The sequence below is a fragment of the Dermochelys coriacea genome, chromosome 3 (genome assembly GCF_009764565.3).
Source record: "Dermochelys coriacea isolate rDerCor1 chromosome 3, rDerCor1.pri.v4, whole genome shotgun sequence".
In the NCBI taxonomy this organism is placed as follows: domain Eukaryota; kingdom Metazoa; phylum Chordata; order Testudines; family Dermochelyidae; genus Dermochelys; species Dermochelys coriacea.
In genome coordinates this window covers 160551610-160567379 of record NC_050070.1, presented here as the reverse complement: position 1 = coordinate 160567379, position 15770 = coordinate 160551610, and the positions used below count along the sequence as shown (strand labels likewise).

The window sequence follows — 15770 nt, the reverse complement described above, 5'->3', positions numbered from 1 at the left end:
TACACCACAGTACTTGTATGAGGTGAACTGAAAAATATGATTTCTTGTGTTTTTTACAGTGCAAATATTTGTAATCAAAAATATAAAGTGAGCATTTTGTATTCTGTGTTGTAATTGAAATCAATATATTTGAAAATGTAGAAATCGAAAAATATTTAAATAAATGGTACTCTGTTTTTAATCACTTAACAACCCTAATTATTTCTAAAGATCCCAAAGTCAATATATAATAACTTATATTTTACTTAATCTTCACACTGTCCGTATACTAGAGGCTGTTTCAAAATATTAAAAACCACCTAAAATGCATTTGTTAAACTAGAGCCAACCAAGCAAGTGGAAGTAGTTGTAAATTATATTTCCCTGGACAAGCTACTCTCTCCCTGGGGCAACAAAATTACCCCCACAATACTGTGTGTATCCTGCAACACCGTCTGTACAGTTGGGATTGCACAATAACCCTGCCACGTATGATTCCTCAACGGATGTGGTAAATCAGCTCACCTCTGGATGCCCGTCCCTGACCATCTCTCCAGCTCAGACTGCAAATATTTGGGTTGTGTCAGCCTTTTGTGGGCCTTCATTGGAGGGGAGGTTGTAGCAGATTTCCACTGCTACAGCCTATCCCTCCACCCCTGCAATCAGATTTTCCCAGAGCAGAAGGTAGCAGAGACCATGGAATGAAACTGGGCTGTTATCTTTAATGACAAATAAAATAAAAAACACAACTTAATTTTTATTTTTAGGGCTTGCTTTTACAACGGTTTGACCAAGCTCCTGGAAGCAACATCCCTGGTTACAGAAATGCAGGAAGAGTTGCTTGCCCTTGGCCCTCAGATAGAGCAAAAGTCAAAGGTATTTACAAATTACTTTCTGAGGTAGCCTTTAAAAATCTTCTGTGACCTCCCATTCCACCTCCTCCTCTCCACAAAATTCAGGACCCAAAAACCTATGTGTTATATCACCCTTGACAGTGAGTTATATTATGCCCTTTCTTCCTTCAACACTTCCATGGCTGACAGGAGATTCAGACATAGTAAAAAGACAAGTCAGTTTCCTGATTGGCTCATGAGAAAAAGAAAAAACAATGCATTTCTGAAATGTTTCAACCTTCTCACTATTCAGTCATCTCACCAAGCATATCTGAAATTCTGCAGTCAAAATGTTTCGTAAAGGAAAAATTTTTTTTTTCCTGTTAGGAGATAGAAGAACTCGTGGAAAAACTTCAGAGAGACTCACTAGTAGTGGAGCAGGTTCGAACTCTTGTTAAACAGGATGAAGAAATCATGGCTGAGGAAACAAAAGTTGTGGAAAAATATGCTCAGGTACTGAGTTTCTTGAGAAACCAAAGATTTTGGTTTCTATGGGCCTAGTTTTTCAAAGCATTAAAAACACTCTGGGCATTAGTTCTATTTATGGTAAAAATAAGTAGTTCCAAAAAGTGCAGAAATTTTCATGTGCCTCCAGCATAGATATTGTTTTTTAGGAATCTTCACCATATTATAAAATTGGAAGTAGGAAAAACTGATAGATCTCTGTTCTAGTTCTTTCAAGAGGATTCTGCTTAGAAAAGTAACTGTGCATGAATAGCACCTTAGTACTTCACACCATCTTTTTGTGCATCTTACTCGCAAAACAAACATTTTCCTACTGTTGGTTACAATATACAGAAAACTGTTTTTGTTCAAGTATGTATTGCCAAAAGAAAATGCCAACTCTGACTTCTTTCTGTGGGTTGTGGGGGTTTTGTTTGGTTGGATTTTTTTTTTTTTTAAACAACGTAGCAAGCAACTGAAGAGCTAAATGCTGTATTGCCTGCTTTGGAAAAGGCCCTCGCTGCCCTAGATGCATTGGACAAAGCTCACATTGCAGAACTCAGGTAGGTCTGTTTTGTTTTAAAACTTTGTCACTGTTCCAACTAATAGCAATCTTCAGTTCTGGAATAATGATGCTAGCAAATTACACAACAGAGCAAAGGTTTCCACTGGCGTTCCTTCCATACAGAACATCCATAACTAAAGAAAATTATTCTGAAAGTGCAAACAATGCAATCTTGCCTACATTTCAAGCTGACTCACTCTTTTAATTCTTTATGCTTTCATGTGTCAAATTAGAATAAACTAATCCATAGGAGCTCTTTCTAAATAGACACACAGGCACACCCACCACCCCTATATTGGGTCAAAAGGGGCTTGTCAGAAATTTTCGTTTTCTACACTTTTCGGGTGAAAAGGGGTGAAGGATGGTGTCATCAGACATCAGTAGTTTTCCTCTATTATTATAGGTTTGTTTTTATTTTCTTCTCCCTTCTATTCATATAACAATATAGTATTTTGTAGTATAGTTATATACTAATTAGTAAGAACACAGAAATTAGTATTAATTTAGAAATTAAAATAATAGCTCAGACTATTGAACCATCTAATCCAGTAACCTATTTTTGGATGATTTAAATGAAAATATACAGCACCATACTTCTTTTTAAAAATATTTTGTATGAAACTGTTTATTAATTTTCTCAAATATTTGTTTTTGGGGGGGGGTTGTTTGTTTTTTTGTTTTTGTTACAGAGTATATACTCATCCTCCTCCTCTTGTACTAACTGTTATGAATGCAGTTTGTATTCTTCTGCAAAAGAAACCTAGTTGGGCAACAGCAAAGCTCCTCCTTGCAGATGCAGGATTCCTCAAGAAATTGGTTACCCTGGATAAAGATAATCTACCAGAAAAGGTAAAGGGATGGAATGGTGCCCAATAATTCATCTTCGCTTCTTTTAGCATTCTTCAAAGGGTGTTGATTTTGTCTTAATAAAGACAAAATTTTGTTTAACAACTTTGGGCCAGATTCAGTCCCATGTTGCAGCCCCTTTATGCCATTGTGGCAGGATGAAGGGGCTACAAAGGGGGCAAAGGCAGAAACAACTGCAGCAGAATCCTACTGTCATGGATAGGCTCTCTCTTCCCAGCATAGACCTGACCTAATATCTTTATGCTGGACTCCTTGGCAGCTCCAGAAGTATTGGCCATATCAGGGGTAGGATGGGAGGGTGAGGAAACAGGAAGTCATGAGTACGCTGGGCTGTGTGCCAGTGTAATTGTCCGTAGAGGGCTATTACAAACTGGCACAATTTAGATTAGCTCTTGGGCTGCTCTGAGTTGAGATGAGGTCTGGGGACAGAACAGAGGAGGTGCAGAAGTGGTTTAAAGCTTCCTTTCCCCTCACTCAACTGGTTTAGTGCTTAATGCAGAACTGGAGAACACAGAATCTTTCCCTTTTATCAATATGTAGAAAAGAATGGATGAAAGTAATGCTTTTAGAAAAAATTAAACCACTAGTTTCTTCTTTGAGTGATTGTCGATATACGTATTTCAGTTTTGGCGTGCATGCTCTCCATGTGTTTTTTTGGCCAGCAGCATCTGTTTGGGGCTGCACTACACACTGAGTTTCCTTGTGGTCTCCTATTGAGGGCATCAAAGGTGGAGGTGGTCCACCTGCAACTCATTTCCTTCTCACTGCCTGTGGTTGTAAGACAGAGCTTCCTAGTATCCATGACATCTCTTTTTAGCTTATTGTACTAGTTCTTTTTAAACACATTAGTGTTAATTTAGGAAAATATAGGATTAGTTGCCTGTTGGCAAATTTTTTTTATGAGTTTTTGTTGTTTAGGAAGTTTTTAAATCTCACTTCCATCACCAGAATTTTGTTCTTAATATCAAGGTTTAGGGTGTCGTAATGGTTTGTGGGACCTGCCTACATACAACTTCTGAATTCCGTTTAGTATTTTGAACTCAGTATACATCTATATCAAATAACCCCCATTTTGTTTTCTAAGCACCATTGCATTTGTGAAAACCGTTCTGTGCCTTCACCTTGTGTGAGGCAAACCCACAACCAGACTATTACTGCTTACTCAGCTGCCGAGATTCACCCCTCCAACAGAGCCTGCAGTAACTCAGCACTCAGGCATTCTGTAGCAGCCTATCCCTGAGCAGGGCCTGGGTCAAATAACCGCAAAGCACAGGTATTTTACTGATGGCATCAGATGTCAGGTTAGTCTGTGCTACAGCACTGCTCAGCCAGGAACCCTCCCACTGTCTCATAGGTTACAGACTCCCTCTGCGTCCAGCCTACCCTTGGTGCAATTCCTGTCCCAGCCTTACCTGAGCTTAGTTCCAGCTTGCTTCAGCCTTGCCCGTGCCCTAGTCCGATTGTACTCAAGTCCTGTTACCGACCCATTCCAGCCCTGCATCCACCTCCTGATCCCCTAGACCCTCAGATTGAAGCTGGGTGGGAGTCAATCTGGCCTGAATCGGGAGTCCAACTATAATCCTGATTGGGTTTGTTTATGGACTCCGACCTCAGTTCTGACCCACAGCCTCTCCCCAACTCAGCCCAGACCCAACTCTATGGCGGTCTTCGATCCTTGTACCTGTTCTTGACCACCTCCAAACTACCAGGTCTGCCTGCCTCAAACCAGAGCCTGACAATTTGCAGACTCTGTACCAGGCACTGGTGAGGACTCAGCTAGAATATTGTGTCTGCACTTTTAGAAATATGTGGACAAATTGGAGAGGGTCCAGAAGAGAGCAACAAAAGCAATAAGTTTCAGAAAACTTGAACTGAGAGGAAAAAGTTAAAAAAACCTGGGTATGTTTTGTCTTGAGAAAAGACTGAGGAAGGACCAGATAACTGTCTTCAAATATGCTAAGGGCTGTTATAAAGAGAATTGTGATCTGGTGTTCTCATGTTCACTGAAGATAGGATAAGTAGTAATCGACTTAATTTTCATCAAGGGAGATTTAAGTTAGATATAAAGGAAAAACTTTTTAATTGCAAGGATAGGTAAGTAATAGGATAGACTACCAAGCGAGGTTGTGGAATCCCTATCATTGGATGTTTTTAAGAACTGGTTAGACAGATACCTGTCAGTGATGTCTAGGACTATAGGGTCCTGCTTTGGCACAATGGAATGGCATAGATGACTTAAGGTCTCTTCCAGCCCTATATTTCTAGGATAGTATTCTATGATATAAGTCCTGTGTAAGTCTAACTGAAGACAGTAAAATTACCATGGATTTACATCAATGAAAAATGATCCTGCCCAAAGTATTTATAGGGGTTTTTTCTCATCTTCACATGACAATGGAAAATATTTTTTAGTTTTCTCCTTAAGCAACAAAGAACTCTGTAATAACTCTTCAAATCATTGTTCTAATATTTAACCTGTTTGGGTTTTTAGGTGTTTCTGCAATTGAAAAGATACGTAAGATCACCTGACTTTAGACCATCAAAAGTGGGACTAGTGTCTATTGCCTGTTGCTCCATGTGTCACTGGATTTTAGCTTTAGATCACTACCATGAAATACAAAAGGTATCATTTCCAAAAATTTTAATACAAAGTTCCTATAAGAATATATTTAGTAGATCTTCTGTTCTTAGAATATGATCTTTCATATACAAATGCATTCAACAATAACTGAAATTAGCTGTTTAAATGAGTAGGAACCTTCATGCAAAACAATTGTTCTACTGGAATATTGATTCAGCCTCTTAGGCAAATACTTACCCATAATAAAGCTCATGGGCCAAGTTCTGTTAGTTAATATCTGTGCAATCCATCTAAAGGCAGTAATCTCAAAATAGAAACGATGAAAGTTAGTTTGCAAAACCCATGCTACTTATATGCCAAGAACTCAACTAGATGCCTTAGAGTACATGGAATAAAAAACAGAATTAAAATCTGTGCAGACTCAATCTCACTTCCAGATTATGCAAGCTAATAGAAACTGGGCATGATTAAAAAGCCAAATAAATTTTGAGTACCAATTTGTTCTTTACTCTCATCATATATAAATCTTGCTACATCTATGACCATCCCTAGTGCCCTTCCCTGGCTCTTTTCATTCTTGTCTTGTTAGGAGTTTCAATAGGGAGATCTAAGATTTAATAGCCCAGAAAACCACTCTCTCGGGAGCAGGATTGAGACACATTTAGAGAAGCTCATGTTGTTCCTGGATAGAGAGAGGTTTAGCCCTTCCTTCCCTAGGTCCTACCTTCCCATCAGACACTTTTCACGACCAGTAAATTCACTTTTAAATACAAAAAACGTATTTTAATATTTTATAGAAATTCAATTTTAAGCAAGTTCTAGGTAAAGTAGAAATAGGAATTTAACACTGGTAAGAGGGGCAAGATTCAGGTCCCAAGTACTTTTAGATCAGACAATGGACTTGTTTTCAGACCAGCTATAGGCCCATGCACTTCCCCATGCAGTTTGCTCATACGCTGCTTCTGTAAAAGAAGCAATCTACTAGCGATCTCAGACATACATTGCAACTTCAGAGGTGATTTTTACTGTTACTTAAATCTAAATAAATAAGCCAAGTAAAAGTGCATCTTTCAAAATTTAGGGTCCCGACTCCAGGTCCCACCCTGGAATATTGCTCTCCATAGCTCCAGCTGCAGAGGACTTGTGAGGTGTGAACTCTGCAAGATTTGGGGAGTGGGACACAAAAATTACACCTTATGATTCCCTTCAGGCCATTTTTGGGTGTGTGTTGTGTGCAGTCTGAGCCTTGAATTTAGCTGTAAGTGTGTTTTGCCCAGTATAGTTATATTCTTGAATATAATTCACATGGTATAAACAGACTAGGGTAGTTTAATTTGTTACAGCATGTTTAGTTTGACTAAACTCAATATATACGATAACAACCAATAATATTTAGGTCTGTCAAGTGTTTAACAGCATGATTAATCACAATTTTTTAATCAATAGAATACCATTTATATAAATATATTTATTTCAATTACACAGAATACAAAGTGTACAGATCTCACTTTATAAATATTTGCACTATAAATATAAAAATAGTATTTTTCAATTCACTTAACTCAAGAACTGTAGTACAATCTTTGTCATGAAAAGAAAAAGGAGGAGTACTTGTGGCACCTTAGAGACTATCATTTATTTGAGCATAAGCTTTCGTGAGCTATAGCTCTAGCTCACGAAATCTTATGCTCAAATAAATGTTTAGTCTAAGGTGCCACAAGTACTCCTTTTTTTTGTGGATATATAGATTAACACGGCTGCTACTCTGAAATTTGTCATGAAAGTTGAACTTATAAATGTAGAGTTATGTACAAAAATTATATTAAAAAACAAAACAATGTAAAACTTTAGAACCTACAAATCCACTCAGTCCTACTTCTTGTTTAGCCACTTGCTCAAACAAGTTTGTTTACATTTGCAGAAGATAATGCTGCCTGTTTCTTGTTCACAATATCACCTGAAAGCGAGAACAGGCGTTTGCGTGGCACTGTTGTAGCCGGCGTCGCAAGATATTTACGTGCCAGATGCGCTAAAGATTCATATGTCCCTTCATGCTTCAGCCACCATTCCAGAGGACATACATCCATGCTGATGATGGGTTCTGCTCAATAATGATCCAAATGCATGTTAATTTTCATCATCCGAGTCAAATGTCACCAGCAGAAGGTTGATTTTCTTTTTTGGTGGTTTGGGTTCTGTAGTTTCCGCATCAGAGTGTTGCTCTTTTAAGCCTTCTGAAAACATGCTCCACACCCTGTCCTTCTCAGATTTTGGAAGGCACTTCAGATTCTTAAATCATGGGTCGACTGCTGTAGCTATCTTTAGGAATCTCACATTGGTACCTTCTTTGCATTTTGTCATATCTGCAGTGAAAATGTTCTTAAAACGAACATACTGAGTCATCATCCAAGATGCTGTAACATGAAATATATGGAAGAATGTGGGTAAAGCAGAGAGCAAGAGTCATACAATTCTCCACCAAAGAGTTCAGTTACAAATTTAATTAGCGCATTATTTTATTTTATTTTTTTTTTTTTTAAAAACAAGCATCAGCAGCATGGAAGCACGTCCTCTGGAATGGTGGCTGCGATTAAATCAACAGGCCTAACAATATTTCCATTATAGAAATGGATCATGGTGTGAAAAGAGTGTACACTATATTTATTGGGTTTAAACATTTCAACAACCACCACATAAGGACAGCACAATAATTCTGTGTGTATATTCAGTGTCTGTGTAATACATACATATTCAAATACATACACAAGATGTAATACAAGCAGTCGGGTCCTGTCTTATCCCTTGACCTGTGTAAGGATCCCCAACCCTATTCTGAAAGCAGTTCCATTTCTTATTTCCATTGCACTCCCTGGAAGACCGTCCATCCAGAGATCTGCATGGGTGGAGGGGACAGGCAGTTGAGCAGGCTCAGCTCTAGGGAATGATATGCATTGTCCATACACCAGGCCTCTGTTAATTTGACAGGAAAAGTAATATACCCTCTAAATAGGGTCTCAGGGCATCTGCAACCAGGGAAATCCCTGACATTGCAGCTCCATTGGGTCCATGTTCCCAAAAAGCTGAGGTGAGGCACAAAGCCTGCCTACTGTCTAGTCCAGATCTGCAGTGAGTTTCAAATCCTGCCTCCCAATGAAACCATGTAGGCAGATCTTCAAGAGGAAAAGTTTGTGGAATCTTCCTCTCAAGGCCCCTATTTGTGGAGATGTTGAGTATGTGTACATGGAGAAGGATATTTTTTATTCCTTTTTCATTCTTTAATAATGTAATAAGCCACCCTTTAACAAATTGATACTCAGAAGAGGGAATCTCACCACGTATTGGTATGTAGCTAGCAGCAGGGAAACAGATGGAGCATGAGGTGAAGTGGAGCATCCAGAGCCAAATGAAGATTTAAATAGAGTGAATAGGAATGAGGGAATAGAGCCAGGACGTAGGGAGGTTTAGGTAGAATGGTCATGGAGAGTTAGATGAGAGGTGAGGCGACTGTGTAGGAAGGAAGTTATTTGATAGGCACATCCTGGGTGCCAGGAGAAGGGTCAGAGGGGGAAGTAAGAGAAGTGTATGGGCAGGTTAGATTAGGGTAATTGGAAGAAAAAAAAAAAAAAAAAAAAAGAGTGGAGTGGGAGCAGCAGTTACCAGGGAATGAAAGTTGGACAGACTCTAGGATTCACATAAAATCAGGAAGCAAGGGTAGGAGCTAAGCAGAAGTGTTAGGAGTAGAGGACCAGAACAGGTAGAAGTACCTGAGGAGACAGCCACCGACAGAGCTCTTTGCATTCAGATCCTCACTGTGGTGAAGGGGGACATTGGAATTAAAACATTTAATTAAAACTAATACATATGTATTACAACTGCATTTTCTTACATTGCTCACAATTCAGAATTTGGCTTTTCATTTGAAATCCTCTTCCCTAAGTGTATGGAGTGCTTAGTCTTTATTTTCTGTCAGAGAATTGCACCTTAAATCTTCAAAAGAAGAAAAGTTAACTTTGGTCTGGGAGAACCAATGAATAAAATATTTCAAGTTACAGTCACATGACCATGGATTACTGTGCAAGACATCACTTGAAGTTTCCTCACACACCAAAAAGGTCACTCAAGTTTGTCTTCACAAAAAACTGCTGTCTTTGATCTCTCCACCTTTAAGTTCCCATTCTTTGGCCTCATCTAATCTGTCACTCAGCCCCTTGCTCTCCAGTCTTGCCCTGTAGACCCTCTCCAAACTTCAATCCATCAGTATCCATTTGTTTGCTGATGGACTCTGAAATCTGCCTGTACATTCTTTGCTGCCTCCCTCCATCCAGACCCATGTCTCTGCAAGTCTGACATCTCCTCCTGGATCTCTTACCATTAGCTCAACCTTAACATGGCCAAAACTGAAATCCTTATTTTACCAAAAGGCCAGTTCCTCTTTCTGGCCTCTTGATATGTTACCCCCACATCTATTCATTCATCTATTGTACTCCCCCTTCTAATCCACATCAGGCTCAATTCTTGTCTTATCTTTAAGGCCCTATCCTAATTCTCTCTCCTATGACCCATTTCTACCATGATGACTTAGTTGCCAACTCTTATGATTTTATACTGAGGCTCCAATATTTTGGTGTTTTTCCTTGAGGTGCCAATTCCAGGAGTCATTTATATTACTTGAGAATCTCAATTTTAATTTTTAAAGCGTAAGACTCTAGCCCTCACAGTTGCAGAGAAAAAAAGTTTGAAAATATAAACCCTAAAGACTCATAACAGAGAAAGCAAATTAAGAACTCCAGATCTATTTTAAAAATTTCAGGATTTTTAATACAATCACCTGATTTTTGTTTTCCTGATGCATGTTTTAAGTATTTGGAGTTTGTATTCTATATATGTAAATATTTTCATTTATACTGAAATAATAAGTATGATTTTATACACATCTTAAAATAGTATGAGAAATATGTGAACATTTTAGAGAAAACCAGTTATGCTTACCTTGATGAACTATCTGAATTAGAAGCCAAACAGATACTTTGGTTGATCAATAAACTTCTAATAATGTGTTTATTACAAACAATTGACATTTTACAGACTGAAAGAAAATGTTAATCTATACAAGAGCTTTTCCTCAAATGTTCTGTATGTATGAAAACCCCAGAAAGGCAGACAATGATCAAATGCAGCCAGTAATAATACAAATCAAAAGGAGGCATATGCCCATGAAAGAGTGTATGGAGTAATAGCACAGAGTTGCAATGAATACAATTTAATTTATTCACAGAAAGAAAGATTTGGGCAGTCACTTGTCTGATTTGGACATCCTTTTGATTCACTTTTAATATTGACTTTTCAGTCATGTTAGAAAGGTCAGGTTGCCACATTTTCTATGACTTCAGCTAAATATGTCATTATATAACTATACTATAAGATCTGATGTTTATTTTTCTTTGAGACCTTCTTCAGTAATATGCACCTAGGTTAATAAACATGGCCTTATAATGTCAAGGTAGGTATTTGCTTGTCTACAAGCTAAACAAAGAGGGTACAGTGAAGAAATGGGAAAATGTAGTTTATACTTATCTAGGTCTGCATTAGGAAATAAGATGACCAGCAGATAGTTTTTTCATATCAATACAAATATTAGCAACCAATACCATTACCAACCAACTGATAACCATTAGTATTTCAGTTAGCCGGACTTTGTACACCCAGTTTTGAAAATCTTTACCAGGGGGGACTGCAGGAGAAAGGTGGATGTTGGAAAGTCATTTTTCAGCTTTCTGAATAAATTCAGAAAATGTAGGTGGTATTTAACATACTGTATACATTTTCTTCATTCAAAGTGAAATGTAGCCTGTGATACATATTTTTATCTAGTTGGTGAAGCCAAAACAAATCCACATTACTGAAGCTCAGGAAGTACTAAGACTTGCCCATCAAAAACTGGATGAAAAACAAAGAAGTTTGGCCTTGGTGAGACATTTCTCATTATTAGATTATTGCTTAGTTATTGAAGCATGTAAATATTCATATTTTTCTTAGACCCTACTAAAACTTGTACCAGTTATTTTTATTTTAAAAGCTTCAGAAGGGAGACACTTCTTTACTAGAGAGTTGGGGCCCAATTCTACAGTCCCAAGACTGAACTCCTGTGTGAGGTCTCATTTACTTCAATGGGAGCTTTACCTGCACTAAGACTGCAAGATCAGGCCTTTAATCAAACTTCAGCAAAGCCTAGAAAATAGTGATTTCTTCAGAGAAATAGCTTCCAATGCCTCCTGGTTTGCTTCATTCCTCTCAACCAACTACAGTTCAAATTTGGGACACTGACCTTTACAGTGGGAGGAGGACTTAATGCAGGACATGTTAAATGAAAGAAAAGTAATCAATAGTAATAAATAACCCCAAAAGAACAATTTCAGTGCCAAGGGAAAACGTTGCTCCAAAACGTAGGAGAGGCCCACTTGAAAATGAATAGAAATTTGTGTTGTACCTATACTTCAGAGAGGGTAAAGACTAGAGCCTCTAAATTGCTGTGAACATTTGCCATTCGTGGCTTGACATCTTATTGTCAGACAGTGAATAATGAGAAGACTAAATTTTAGAGCAATGCAATGTGAAACGACTGTCAGTCACTACGATGTAAGTGCTTACTTTCTTAAATAAGCTCAAGCCTGTTACATCAGTAACACATGTAGTAATAGAAGCAATGAAGTAGGTCTATTAAGTGTGATAAATGGCAGGCAGGCACCCCTCAGTCAAAATAAAAAATAAAAACCTTGATCTGTTATCTGCCAATCGATTATTAGATTGAAGAACATGAACAGAATTTAGAGGCAAGCTATCAAGAGATCATAGCCCAGAGAGAAATGCTAGCAACTCGAAAGCAACTGGCAACTCAGCGTCTACAGCGAGTATCTGTATTAAGTACAGCTCTGGCAGATGAGATGGTATTGCCTTTCATTTTTTGTATTGTCTACTTTTTGGCCTCAGAACATTCAAACATAAGAGCGTCATTTTTATTTCATTTACATTTTTCAGGGGTGGGAAGCTGCCTCCCCTTTTCGCAAAGTGCTTCCCCTCTCCCATATGGCTTACCATGGTGTTGTGGCCTTTTGTGCTGGCCTGTCAAGTTTAATAACTAGATCCCGGCCCTGGGCAGAAGAGGAGAAGTGCCTTTCTGAGGATTATTCTTGCCCAATAAAAAACAACCTTCCCACCTTTCAACAGCTGCACCTTAATTTCCTTTCTCTAGGTAGAACAGCATTTCCAATCCCTTGTACTGCAGGGCAGAAAGAGGCCTCCCCTATTATGACTTGTACTGCAGGGAAGGAGGAAGCCTTCCCTATTATGACTAATCAGTTTTGAGATGCTGCAGTAATGATTCCTTTCCTTGGTCCAGAGTTGCAACTGTCACTTCAATTACACTCCCAATTCCTATTCCACATAATTGTAAACAGTAAACTTTGATACATTATTAAAAATGCATATTTACATACATTTTAAAAAGTTATTTTTATTGTAAATGATATTTCGTTTGGATGTGTTAGGAGCGATGGAAAGAATCAGTTAATAACCTAGACGAAAGGCTGCAAGGTATTATGGGTGATACCCTTGTTTCAGCAACATGCATCATCTACAGCGGCGTGTTATCAGCAGGATATCGTCAGCAGCTAATAAATGAATGTCTGAGATTGTGTAATGAGAACATCATTCCTGTATCTCCAAATTATTCCCTAATAACAGCTATGACAGAAAAAAATGAGGTAACAACATGAGCAGATGGTGAGGGGCACAGCTAATTTTTTTTTACATCAGAGGTTTTATCAGGACTTCCCCCTTTCAGAACACTTGATTCCAAGCCTGATTTACTAAGAGTAAAATTCAGAGGTCCAAGTATTTTACTGAGATTATTTACAATCTAGATTGCTGTGTTTTGTTGCATCACATTTTTGTCTTTATATGTAGTTATTGCATGGATACAATGTTTACAATTAACAAGGATTGTCAAAAATGTAAAGATATTGAAATATTGAAAATCAAAACTTTTCTAGGTCAGTAAATGGCAAAATGAAGGTTTGCCTCTTGACCAGTACTCCATTGAGAATGCTATCCTTGTTAAGACTGGACAACGATGGCCTTTACTAATTGATCCACAGAAACAGGCTTACAAATGGATTTGTCAAATGGAAGGTGACAGGCTACGACAAATTCATGCTTCTGATTCCAATTACTTAAGAACTTTGGAAAATGCAATGCGAATTGGAGACTCCATTCTGCTACAGGTAGTTTGGTTTAATTTGGGGGGGGGGGTGTCACAGGGCAACTCACCCATGCAGTGCCTCCTCTTGGTTGTCCTGGAAATTAGCTCTTCCAGCCAGGAGCGCCCTCTGCAGGCGGTGTCTTGCATGCCGCTGGCTCCTGTGTCTCTCCCAGACCCCAGTGCCCTCCTCATCAGGGTTCCACCCCAGCAGTAACCCACAATCCAAGTCTCCCCACCTAGGAGAATCCCCAACCCCCTATCCCCTCCTTGCCTCAGTGGCTACTGCCAATCACTATCTAGCCCCCTCTCACTGGGGCAGACTGCAGTCTGTAAAAGCCATTCATCACTGGCAAGGGAGGTTTGGACCTGCTGCCTATCTCTGGGCTGCCCCTCTGCAGCCCCAGTACCCTTTTATAGGGTTTTCACTAGGCCTGCAGCCTGGGGCTTTCCTAGGCTGGAGCTCCACAGCTCCCTCTGCCCTTCCCCAGTACTGCTCCACTTCAGGTACCCTGCTAGTACCTTTTGTGTGTCCTTAACTAGGCCTGCAGCCTGGGGGTTTGCTCAGCTGGAGCTCCCCAGCTCCCTCTGCCCATCCCAAGCACTGCTCCACCCTAGGTACTCTTCTTAGCTTCCTAGGTAGCCAGTTCCTTCTCCCTCTAGGAAGCTAGAGAGAGTATCTGTCCTCTTTTAGCCCACAGCCCTCTTATAAGGGCCAGCTGGGCCCTCATTGCACTGGCTACAGCTGTGGCTGCTTTCCCAATCAGCCCAGCTTTTCCCCTGCCACAGCCCTCTCCCTGGGCTGTTTTAAGCCCTTCAGGGCCAGAGCAGGGTAACCATCCCACTACAGGGGGGTTCTGAGTAAATAACAAGGAAAAAAATTCCCATCAGAAAACTATACATGTAAGAAGCATAGAGTGCATTTGAATGTTAATTTCCCTTGTCAAAGGTGTAAGAGTAGGAGAGCAATGGAAGTAATGGAACTGTTTTGTAGTTTTGTTTAAATGTAATAATAAACATTGTCTAAAGCTCTAGGAACCTGATTCTCCTCACTGACACTGATGTAAATTAGTAGTAACTCCAGTGATGTCAATGGAGTTGCACTGCATTAAAACTGGTGTGGAGAACAGGCCATAAGCACTGACAGTTTCTCCATAAAACCACATACATACAAAAAAATCTCAGTCGGCTACATGGACTCCTATGGGATCAGAATGCCAGAGCCGTCTGCGCTGAGGACTTATGCTTCTGCATTAGCTCTGTGTCCTTGCCATGCCCACGCTTGCATTTCTAGGCAGCATGATTCCAATGGAGTCTCACTGACAGGGCATCTCTAGTACCACTGTTCCTGGGTCCCTCTTTAAGGGAAGTTCCAGGCTGGGCTCAGAGGATATGAATATCCTTCCAGAAATTAAATATAATGATAAAACCCAAGGTGTATATCTGATTTTGAGCTCACAAAGCTAAATAATTATTTAAGCTTATTAATTAACCATAATGATTGCAATGTAGACAATATATTTATGGGTTTTAGGATCTTGCTGAAACTTTGAATTCAAATTTAAAGCCAATCTTAAGAAAGGAAATCTACAGTAGAGGAGGTAAAGACTTCATCAGGATTGGAGATGCTGAAATTGAATACAACCACAACTTTAGGTAACTGTCCTCATCTGTGACAATTGTTCTAACTACTTCTGTATTAGATTGTACTATATATTAAATAACACTCCCAAAATGCATTTTAAGAACATTATTAAGGTAGCAAAGTAAAGTTAGAAAATGCCAGAATTAAGGTTGCCTGTGCAATCTTAATTCAACTCCCTTGTGCGAATCCATTATGATACTGTATTGATTTATATGATCACATATTATTTTTTCCTCAGGACCCCTGCTTCATTCAGTAAGAGCATGGATAGTGCTCGTTTAATGAGTAGCTATTCAATATTTTGTTTTCTCTTTGTTGTTGAATGTGTGCCACATGCCTTATTTACTGTACAGTATAAACTCTGCTCTGAAGACAAAATTATTAGTTTCTTCATGGTCTTTTCTATGGTGCTTATCATTACGGTATGCGATTGCTTCAAAAACATTAAATAATTCATTTTCACAACACCTCCATGAAAATGTATTGTATTGTCCCCATTTTACAGAAGGGGTATTGAGGTACAGAGACATTAAGCTCAAAAG

At 39.0% G+C, this 15770-nt stretch overlaps 1 protein-coding gene across 1 annotated transcript in view; it reads left to right on the top strand.

Annotated features, from left to right (window-relative positions):
- DNAH14 (dynein axonemal heavy chain 14) overlaps nucleotides 1–15770 on the top strand; it is a 551687-nt gene that overhangs the window by 456434 nt on the left and 79483 nt on the right. The window contains exons 61-70 of the mRNA XM_043511487.1: nucleotides 747–855; nucleotides 1200–1325; nucleotides 1785–1879; nucleotides 2571–2730; nucleotides 5240–5371; nucleotides 11201–11296; nucleotides 12133–12273; nucleotides 12874–13089; nucleotides 13378–13608; nucleotides 15118–15239. Of these exons, the coding sequence (XP_043367422.1) occupies nucleotides 747–855; nucleotides 1200–1325; nucleotides 1785–1879; nucleotides 2571–2730; nucleotides 5240–5371; nucleotides 11201–11296; nucleotides 12133–12273; nucleotides 12874–13089; nucleotides 13378–13608; nucleotides 15118–15239 (1428 nt within the window). The remainder of the gene's footprint in view (nucleotides 1–746; nucleotides 856–1199; nucleotides 1326–1784; nucleotides 1880–2570; nucleotides 2731–5239; nucleotides 5372–11200; nucleotides 11297–12132; nucleotides 12274–12873; nucleotides 13090–13377; nucleotides 13609–15117; nucleotides 15240–15770) is intronic.